The sequence below is a fragment of the Simochromis diagramma genome, unplaced genomic scaffold (assembly GCF_900408965.1).
Source record: "Simochromis diagramma unplaced genomic scaffold, fSimDia1.1 OVJJ01000369.1, whole genome shotgun sequence".
Taxonomy (NCBI): Eukaryota; Metazoa; Chordata; class Actinopteri; order Cichliformes; family Cichlidae; genus Simochromis; species Simochromis diagramma.
This window is the reverse complement of record NW_024387087.1, coordinates 6,464-17,482: the sequence shown is the minus strand read 5'-3', so window position 1 is coordinate 17,482 and position 11,019 is coordinate 6,464. Positions and strand designations below refer to the sequence as shown.

Here is an 11,019-nt window from a genome sequence, read left to right as displayed (position 1 = left end):
TTTTAAATGAAATTAACCGATAATTAATTATCAATATCTTTTTTAATTAATTACTAAAATAAATAATTCATTAGTGATGTATTTATTTAATAAACCATAAAATTATTGCTAGTTTACTCAAAATAAATTTAAGACATCAATATTAAAGGTTAAATTATGATAATGAATACATGCAACTATAACTGATGATGTAAGAATTTGGATTTTTTAAGCTAAAGTGAAGGTGCTGACTCACTTGGCATGTTACTCTCAAATCCTCCCTAATAACAAGAACATAATTACACTTTAGCCACAAGAGGGCAGCAGCATTAATACAAGTCACGTGTATATAAAGGTACAGTGATTATATTACAGTGATTTTGACAATAACAAAACAGAAGTTGATGGCAGTGTGTTTTTCCATAACATACCAACCAAATTAAATAGTAAAAACTTTATAACTTACAGAGCTTTTTTACAGGCTTTGACCACTGGCAGCAGCCTCAGAAGAGCCTCCTCTGAAGCAAAGTATTTCTGCAGGTCAAACACATCCAGATCTTTTTCTGATGACAGTAAGATGAAGACCAGAGCTGACCACTGAGCAGGAGACAGTTTATCTGTGGAGAGACGTCCTGATCTCAGGGACTGTTGGATCTCCTCCACTAGAGAACGATCATTCAGTTCATTCAGACAGTGAAACAGATTGATGCTTTTCTCTGCAGACAGATTCTCACTGAGCTTCTCCTTGATGTACTGAACTGCTTCTTGATTGGTCTTTGAGCTACTTCCTGTTTGTGTCATGAGGCCTTGCAAACGAGTTTGATTAGTCTTCAGACCCAAGAGAAAACGGAGGAACAAGTCCAGGTGTCCATTGGGGCTCTGTAAGGCCTTGTCCACAGCACACTGGTAGAAGTATTTCTCTAGTCTTGAAAGCTTGTTTGTTGTTTCTTCCAGCTGATTGAGTCCAGAGTTGATGAAGGTCAGGTGGACATGAAGAGCAGCCAGAAACTCCTGAACACTGAGATGAACAAAGCAGAACACCTTGTTCTGGTACAGTTGTTTCTCCTCTTTAAAGATCTGTGTGAACACTCCTGAGTACACTGAGGCTGCTCTGATATCGATGCCACACTCTGTCAGGTCTGGTTCATAGAAGATCAGGTTTCCTTTCTGCAGCTGATCAAAAGCCAGTTTTCCCAGTGACTCAATCATCTTCCTGCTCTCTGGACTCCAGTGTGGATCTGTCTCAGCTCCTCCATCATATTTGATACTCTTGACTTTGGCCTGAACCACCAGGAAGTGGATGTACATCTCAGTCAGGTTCTTGGGCAGCTCTCCTCCCTCTCTGGTTTCCAGCACATCCTCCAGAACTGTAGCAGTGATCCAGCAGAAGACTGGGATGTGACACATGATGTGGAGGCTTCGAGCTTTCTTGATGTGGGAGATGATCCTGCTGGCCTGGTCCTCATCTCTGAATCTCTTCCTGAAGTACTCCTCCTTCTGTGGGTCAGTGAACCCTCTGACCTCTGTCACCATGTCGACACACTGAGGAGGGATCTGATTGGCTGCTGCAGGTCGTGTTGTTATCCAAAGGCGAGCAGAAGGGAGCAGGTTCCCTCTGATGAGGTTTGTCAGCAGCTCATCCAATGAGGTGGACTTTCTTGTTTCAGTCAGGATTTTAGTTTTGTTGAAGTCCAAATTAAGTCGACACTCATCCAGACCATCAAGTATGAACACAACCTGGAAGTCTTCAAGCCTGCAGATTCCTGATTCGTTAGTTTGATTAAAGAAGTGATGAACAAGTTCCACCAAGCTGAACTTTTCCTCTTTCAGCACATTCAGCTCTCTGAAAGTGAATGGAAATATGAACTGGATGTCCTGGTTGGCTTTGTCTTCAGCCCAGTCCAGGCTGTATTTCTGTGTTAAGACTGTTTTCCCAATGCCAGCCACTCCCTTTGTCAGCACTGTTCTGATTGGTTCGTCTCTTCCAGGTGAGGCTTTAAAGATGTCTTCTTGTCTGATTGTTGTTTCTGGTCTGTCTGGTTTCCTGGATGCTGTTTCAATCTGTCTGACCTCATGTTCATCATTGACCTCTGCAGTCCCTCCCTCTGTGATGTAGAGCTCTGTGTAGATCTGATTCAGGAGGGTTGGGCTTCCTGCTTTAGCGATGCCCTCAAACACACACTGGAACTTCTTCTTCAGTTGGGCTTTAAGTTCACGTTTACAGAGTGGAGCAAATATTTCTGAAGGTAAGAAATTCAGAAAAAAATATTATATAATAAATATCATAGCCTTTCAGTACCCTGAAAGGATGAATGTCTATTGGTCCATTTCTTGAGCTATTAGGAAAGATCAATATTCAGTCTTTAGAGAAATTCTCTTACTGCTCTGCAGATGGTCAGCCATCTCATGCTGCTTAAGTCTCCTCAAGAAGTGGAGTGTGATCTTCAGAAATGCTTCTCTGCAGCTCTTTCTTTCATCTTCATCCTCACCTTCAAACATCTCCTCATCCTCCATCTGGCTCTTTAAAGTTTCTGGGTGATCTGGACTCAGAAGCTTCTGGATCTTCTTCAGCTCGTTCTTCACAAACATGGTGATGTTGTCCTCCAGCCGCTGGAAAAGAAGACTATATGAATTACCCAGTGGTAAATGGACTGGTTCTTATATAGCTCTCTTTGATACTCTGTGCACACAAAGCATTTTATACAACATGCCTCATTCAACCAAGCACATTGTTCTATGCTTAAATACTTTCTTTCACACTCTGATGGATGCATCAGAGGGCAGCTTGGGTTTAGTACGTTACCCAGTACATTTGCCAGCCAGGGTTTGATTCACAAACCTTCTGACTAGTAGCTGACCTGCTCCCCTCCTGAGCTACAGTCACCCCAATCTGACTGAAATCATGGAGCCCAAACTCTGATTTATGTTGGACACACTGACAATCCTCTGGTCCACAAAGTGCAGCATAGAGGTGACTGAAAAGAACAAATGTAAACGTAGTACTACAAACCATAACCACAGAGTCCAGGTGTGTTTGATGTTGCTGTGCAGACTGACCAGTGGAAACCTCTGCTCTCTGCTGGTCCACTCTGTGGAGGAGTAATGTATAATTAGCTCATGTTATGTCTGTCCACACACAGACACAAGCTAAAGGTCCATGAAGTGATGTTTGGATGGGTTCAGTCAATCAGATGACTGTCATGGTGAAGCTTTGCTAGTCCTGCTGATCCCACTGAGAATTAACAACTCAGTTTCCAGATGTCTGTAGTTTTCTGCTCAGTTTCTTTAGTCCCAACAGCTCTTACCATCTCCTGCATAAAGCTTTCCCTCCATGCTCAGATGCCCTGGAACAAGGTGCTCTCTTTATATCAGTGACTGGTTTAAAGGGACAACTTGCAGTGCTCGCCAAACTTTGTGTCAGCAAAAGTAGTTCTAATGTTTCTTACATTTATTACATTTTTACACACACAAATCAATGAACGCAAAAACATAAACTTTCCAGATATTTTGTTTTACAATGTTACAAAACTCAGTTCACAACTACACAGTCTGATTTACAAGTACAAAATATTTATGACCACAGTTTGAGCCGATGTATGTCCCGAGTCTGTGGACTCAGTAGTTTTGTTTTGATTGTTATTGTCTTTTGTTACAATTTCATTCTGATTAAGATTTTCTAGTTCTGAGGTTTTGGTTTCTGTGTTCCCTCTGTACTGTGTTAGTATTGTGTCTCTGTGTTCACTTCCTGTTTTATTTTGACAGTGCCATGTCCTATGTTAGTGTGTCTACTTTTGCTTCCCCTTGTCTGGTTATGTCCAATGAATCCTGCTGTGTCTCCCTTTTCTCATTCCCTGATTGCTCTTTTGTGTATATGAGCCCTTTGTTTTCTCCTGCTTGTTGCTGGTTCGTCTGTGTTGTCTCCCCGTGTCTCCGTTTAAGGTTTCAGGTTAGTTTTTTGGTTTTTTCAGTAGAGGTTATCTTAGCTTCTGCACAGGCCATCTCCACTGCACTTCACCGTTTCAATAAAGCTCACTCACTTCACAGCAGTGTCGGCATCTTGGGTCCTTTATTAAATTCAACATGGCTCGCCCCGCTAGCCGTGACATAAGATGTGAAAACAATATCCAAAAAACACGAGAGACAAACAGGGAATAGTTTTAAGGTGCAGGGCCAACAAACTGAGTCTAGCCATGAACTCAGAGTTGATTGAATTAGCATTTTGAATTGGCTGATCTGAGTTACTTCAATCAAGTCTATGTTCACTTTGAGTTAAGATTATACGTGATTGATGTAAAAGAAAAAAGCCATCATCAGCAACTGATTCTGATTTAGCAGGTTTTCTAAACGGTACCCATCCCTAGCTGGCTGTAGTTAAACCTTTACTTAAAAAGCATCCCTAGACCCAGCTGTCTTAGCTAATTATAGGCCGATCTCCAACCTGACAATCCTTGAAAGAGTAGTTGGGGGGAGACAATCAGAGGGGCAGTGTGATGATCTTAGGTTACAAACTACCGCAGTCAAGTCATTGAGGGAGACGGGATCAAACTGCTCTAAGACAGCTGAGCACACAGGAGAAAGACTCGGATCTGAGGCAGAAGTCGGCGAGACAAGAGCCCTAATAGATAAAACCTTGTTGTTAAAAAATGCTAAAAAGAGTGAAGCTGAAAAACTAGTTCATGCATTTATTACTTCCAGGCTGGACGACTGTAATTCATTATTATCAGGAAGTCCTAAAAACTCGCTGAAAAGCCTTCAGCTGATCCAAAATGCTGCAGCAAGAGTCCTGACAGGGACTAGAAAGAGAGAGCAGATTTCTCCTGCTTTGGCTTCCCTTCATTGGCTTCCTGTTAAATCCAGAATTCAAAATCCTGCTCCTCACATACAAGGTCTTCAATAATCAGGCCCCATCTTATCTTAATGCTGCACCACAACACCTGATCTCTGGTTTCCTCACCTCTTCAATCCCACTTTAATACTTGACTAAACTCATTTTCCTGTTTAGGTGTTGAGGCAAAGCCGCCCATCTACAATGCAGGCAACAGCAAACGGAGCTATTTTTTATTCCCTTTGGGTTTTTTCTACTTTTGTGCTACAAAATGTTCAAGCTGATTAAATTCATTAGAATAAAAGTTCAGATAATTCTCTCATATTAATGCTGGAGGTAGAAATTCAGGTAACTTTGCACAAAAACTGGCAGAAATTTCCTTCAAAGATGGAGTTTTTACTTTAATACTGTGAGTACATTTCAGAGCCTGTACTCTTTTACCTTTACTTGAGTAAAGAAGTTGAATCAGTATTTCAGCTTTAAGAGGGTATTTTAACACAAACATCAGTCCTTCTACTTCAGTATGTTTGACACTTTGTTTAATCATCATTTTTAATGATCAAATATAATTATTATTGTTATTTGTGGATTTTAAATGTCCTTGACAGAGACAGATGATGATCGTTATCCTGCACTGTGGTCTCAGGTTTGGTCGAGCTAGCACAAAGAATGGCTATGTTGAACTTCCTCCTGGGATTCAATTCAATTCAATTCAATTTTATTTATATAGCGCCAAATCACAACAAAAGTCGCCTCAAGGCGCTTCATAGATACAGAGAAAAACCCAACAATCATATAACCCCCTATGAGCAAGGTAGGGATCTACACTAAGAAGTGAGTCCAACATTAGCAGGGTCTCTTTCCTTTATCTGGATTCACTTTAGCATTCACAGTCACGTGAAGCTTGTTATTAACTCGATAAGTCAACCCAGGGTTTCAGCTGAGCGCTCACATGAAACACATGGTGTTGGCAGCATCTGATCAATCATATTCATGGAGACGTGTATCAGCAACAGAGCAGCTGAGTTTGCAGAAGGAAGTCAAACTAAACCACAGGAACAATATGAGGAGATTACACACATAATAAAATACTAGCAGTAACACAGCTGCTGCAGACAAATCAGTCGTGTGATCGTGTGTGAGAGGAGAAGGACTGTAAAGGAGTTTGGTGTTAAAAGCTCTGTATGAATGTGGGAGACTTTGAAGGGCTTTAAAAAGGCCAATATAAAATAAAAGGCAGCAAAATTGCTGACTGTGAAAGTCACCAGACTTATCAGACCTCTGTGATTAAGACCTGTAAGAACACCTATTTGTACTTGTTGGCATTATATCAAACACACACGTATATTAAGCCTTGTGGACAGTCATAGCCTGCTGCTAGCATGAATGCTAAATGTACTGCTGTGGATGATCAGCAGAACAAGATGTTGTCAGTTTGACTGTTTGCTGTATTTAAAGTGTTTTTCTCAGTTCATCTGTATTCAAAGTGCATTCGGGGCTTTAGCTGACAGCTCTTTGTGCTAACAAACTAAACTCTCTTAGTTTAAGCCAACAGACTTTACCAAACACAAAGCCTGCTGCTGCCTCCATGGGTTAGCTTGTGTGACTGGTGTTTGCACCAATGAAATCTAAATCACACTAATGTGTCCTCCAAGGTGTTTGGTGGGAGCACTGAGTGAAACATAAGAGCTCTGGTAAAATAACAAACAGGGCTGTGAGAGCAACTGAAGTGATAAAAATACTGTTTAAAGATAAAAAACACTTTGATGTTCTCTCGTCACCTAACAAAGTCCAAACCCTGTGAACTATTTTAGCTTTAATAATTGTGGATTCAGGTATCCTGCCCCCATCTTTGGACATTTGTAATTAAATATTTTAAAACTCCATCAAAGACTCCTGATGTGGCTGTTTGGAGAAGGAAAAGAGGGACAAAGTGGAGCGTCGAGCTGAGGCTTCATTCACTGCAAACCTACAGTTATGTTTCCTTATTTCTGCTGTTTGCATGTTCACAGCTGAAATAAAGCTGCCTCTTTGACTTCATCCTGTTGTGTTTGGGTCCAATCCTGCCTGCCACACAGCGCTACAGGACAAAGTCTAATATTTTTTACCTTTTTAATGAATCTTTGGTCATATTTATCCAGGAAAACACAAACATGTAAAGGAGTCATCACAGGTCTCTGACCTCGTTAGTCCAGATTCAGCACTGAAGTTTGGAGGGTAATGTTTGGACCCATCACTCCTCACAGACGGACAGCTGGATCCTGCAGACTGTGACCTCTGACCTCTGCAGACACAAACATGTTTTATTCAATGATCAATTCTCTGATAAAGTGATTGAAGCAGCTGTGATCACACAGACTGCAGATAATGCAGCTGTTTCCTGTCAGTAACAGTCCTCTTAGATTAGAGTTCAGCTTTTTACAGGAAAACAAATGTCCCTGAATGCAACAGTGAGACACAGTCTGCCTGTGTGGCTGTGATAGCTGCCGTTAGGAGCGCTCATGTGTTTGCAGTTAGACGAGGAGATGTTACCATCATGGACACGTTAACAAATCCTGCAGCATCACGTGGCACAAACACTTTGTGTTCCTGTCATCTGCAAGCAACAGGAAGTTCATTAATAAAGGCGGGATGGAGACGTGACTGTGATGGTTCTCATTCATCCAGCTGTTACACACATCTGGGCTCACACGACGAGCCTTTGTCTAATACAGCAGCTGCTCTCTGAACACTTTTCTGAAGACGAGCTGCACAAACCTTTGTTTGCTTTCTAGAGCAGCGTATCAAAGTCAAACTACCCACTGCTAGCAGCTGTTTCTATCATAGTTTAGGATCCAGATGTGTGAGGTCTAAATTTACACCTCTGATTAAAATACATAGTTAAAATCAGCCAATTGTGTCCAGATGTGTCTTAAACCAGATAAACTGACAGTTACAGCTGAGCCTGTGTGTCCTTGGAGACACTGCTCTGCTACAGAGATGCATTTTAGAAACCAGGAAACATCAAAATCATTTAAATCAGAGAGTTCTTGTTACTAACAGCTCACCTCTCTGCAGCAGACACAGGCTGGGATTTAAAATCAATGCCTCGACGATTGGACCAGTCACTCTTTAAGGACACAGAGGTGGATGGTTTCTGATTGACGCTAAAAGTAAGTGAACATGAAACATGTGTCACATCCAATGTGTCCAATACATTACATAAAAAGTATAAATAAAGTATTAAATAGTTTATTATTTAAATTGTTAAATAGTAAAAAGCTGATTAAAATTTCAAACATTTTAATACTGACATGAACTTACTTTTCGTCAGATGACTTTTTTCGCCCTAAATTACGAAAGAAATGCTTCACCCGTTTGCTCTTAGAGGACACAGAGCTGGGTGGAGGTCCAGGCTGGTTCCTGTGAATAATGATGCAGCAGTGATGTGAGTGCTGAGCTGTGACATGGAGAAGAGTCATGGACAGTTAGAGATGGTCATCTCACCTCTGAGCTTTGGTCTGGCTCTCATGTTCCCCACACAGAGTGCTTTTAGAGGGAGGGACTCCCTCCTCTCTGTCCTCACACTGATCCATGCTGCTCAATTCACATCAGCTCACACACACTTTCTACCTTCACCTGCAGAGGAAACACAAATGTGCACATCAACTGAGAGCTGCAGAGGTCGTGTCTGATGTGTTGGACTAACATCCATCTGAGACGCAGCTTTCATCAGTTCACTACAAAAAGTGTCACAGAGCCCAGTTCAGCCTCCAAATCCTCCATTACTGTAGTCCTACAAAGCAGCAGGTCAAACATGGCTGCAGAGAGCAGCTTTATGTCAGTAACCATGTCCAGGACCGAGCTGACTGCTTACAGAGTTCATACTCTAACTGCTAGCTGCTCTGCTAGCTAAGCTAACTCAGTAACAGTGACTCTGACAGCAGTTACTGTGGAACAGCGGCCGAGCTCAGGACACATTCAGTGTGTTTAGTCTGAGTCCTGGACTCTGATTCAATGGATTCAATCCAGCTCAGAGTTTCATGTGTTCATCAGAATAAAATACATGTACTAATATAACAGAAGTAATGCTCTGAATGCAGGACTGTAATGGAGGATAAATAAGGTTTTTACAGCCTGAAAGAAACATTCAGTTCATATATTTGTAGACAGTGAAGCAGTTTTTAATACTGCAGCTGTTTCCTTCACCTGTGTGTGTGTGAGCCACACCTTCATGTGCTGCTTTAGAAATATGTGGTCTGACTGCTCAGACTGAGTCTAGGAGGAAAGTTCACACGCTGGAGAAAGTTTTGTTCCTAACTTTGTCAGAGTTCGGCTCCAAAGACAAAGAAGACGGAGCTCACAGTCTGTAGATGGTCCTCAGTGTGTGTGTGAAGCCAAGAAAGCACACAGGAGTGTGTTTATGTCAGCAAATCAGTGTGTGTGAAGAATCTGAGGGAGTGTGTGAATGAGACTGGAAAGAAATAAAAGAGTTTTTCTTCAAAACTATTAGCGAAACCATTAGTAATGAAATGTTAGCAACGACAATGAAATAATAATTCAAACGGTATTTGGTTTTATTTCCCCAAAGTAATTTTGGAGAAGCTGGGTGGCATTGAATTTCTTATAAAGTGCGACTTTGAAATTTCCAAATTAAATTATCCAATTTTCACAAACAGGTTCTCCAGTACTGGAAAATGATACACAAGCATATTTTTTCTCCACATACAAATTCGATTTGGAACAACAGATGTATACGATAAAAGAAAATCCATCTTTTATAAGGATTGGATGGATCATGGGATTTGGACGGTTTTACACCTTTTAGACAATGACGGAAATGTGTTAACATATAACAAACTCATAGATAATTACGGCAAATCATGTACTCAAAGTAAATTCATTAAAGTTGTGAAAGCCATTCCCCCTGCAAGGATTCAGATGTCTTCCCCAGATTGAACAACAACCTGTCAACAACATGCTGAGCTGTGACTCTTCTTCCCTCTAAAGTCCTGGTGTGAACACTCACCCTGCATCAGCTTCACCTATTTTAAATTGTTTTTACTTTTCAAACCGACGGATCATTTGAAGCCAACCATCCAAAAACTGCTTCAGCTGTGTTTGATGTTTATGCTACAGCCTGTTTACCAATATAATCAATATCAGATATCAGAGCAACAGAAACCTCGGTGATCAGGACGCTGGGACTGAGAACAGGAAGTGGCTCAAACGTCACAGTTTCATAACGTCACCCTGAACTCCACTCACGGAGTTTCTGTCGCCATTGTAGTTTTTAAAGTCCCGTGATAAAGGCGGGTCTTTCTGTGAATCCGCACGCTCATTGGCTAATAGCTCGAGATTGACACATCGTTATCCAATGAGCGTGCGGGAACTTCCGACATAAAGTTGTTTCCTTTGAAAAACCAAAGTCTGATTATTTTTGCCTCCACTGACGGAGCCTGTTGTTCCCGCCACAGAGACACAGTAATGTCAGAGCGGTGTTAACACTCACCCTGCCTCAGCACAGCTCTCACTCTCCTCCTGCTCTCTCAAACGGAGGCTCAGCTAAACTCACTTCCTCTCTACTTACAGGAAACCAGCGCTCAGAGGAGCCGACCGGCCTCACATTTCACCCACAGACACGAACAGCGTGGAATTATTTTATGTCATAAGAAGAAACATATTCATGTAAACACTCACCTGCCTCAGCTCCACCTTCCTCCTCCTGCTGCTCTGAACGGAGGCTCAATACTTTCACTTTCACTGCTGCTCCCTAAACACAGAGGATGCTGGGACTTGTAGTTGTTTCCTTCCGGTGCGGTCTTCCTCTTTGTTTGTTTGTGTTTGTGTTCAAGTTATTTCGATCATGTAAACATCAACAGAACACGTGAAGCCACACAGAGTTTGTATGTCGAGGTGGGTAGGAGGGTTTGAGGGTTTGGGGAGGGGTCATAGGGAAGAGGTCTTGGCAGTTGCAGGATCTCTAATATTAGAATCTAAAAATGTGTCTCATATAGGCCTCATTTTGGTACTTTGCACGTCACACAGTTTCAACAACTCCTTATATGGTACAAGTTCCTCTTTTCTGTCTGGCTTCCTGTATTTATTAATATGCTTGTATATTTCTACACTAACTTCCTGTTTTTCCAGTCTGGCTGAGCACTTAGTTTGTGAGTCAAAAGTGGCCTTGCTTTACAAACCTTCATTATTAAAGTACATAAAACAATATAATCAGA

At 41.5% G+C, this 11,019-nt stretch overlaps 1 protein-coding gene and 1 long non-coding RNA gene across 2 annotated transcripts; both read right to left on the bottom strand.

The window, feature by feature from the left end:
- Positions 1–426: 426 nt before the first annotated feature.
- LOC120742652 (protein NLRC3-like) lies at positions 427–4,676 on the bottom strand. The gene is made up of 3 exons (XM_040046075.1): positions 2,990–4,676; positions 2,361–2,589; positions 427–2,219 (listed from the first exon to the last, which is right to left on the bottom strand). Exons 1-3 carry the CDS (start codon positions 2,990–2,992, stop codon positions 442–444), a joined length of 2,010 nt encoding a protein of 669 aa, XP_039902009.1. The 5' UTR covers positions 2,993–4,676; the 3' UTR covers positions 427–441.
- Positions 4,677–5,714: 1,038 nt separating this feature from the next.
- On the bottom strand, positions 5,715–8,344 carry LOC120742653. The gene is made up of 4 exons (XR_005697921.1): positions 8,291–8,344; positions 8,108–8,206; positions 7,852–7,950; positions 5,715–7,088 (listed from the first exon to the last, which is right to left on the bottom strand). It is a non-coding gene; the product is annotated as an uncharacterized LOC120742653 (long non-coding RNA).
- Positions 8,345–11,019: the final 2,675 nt, after the last annotated feature.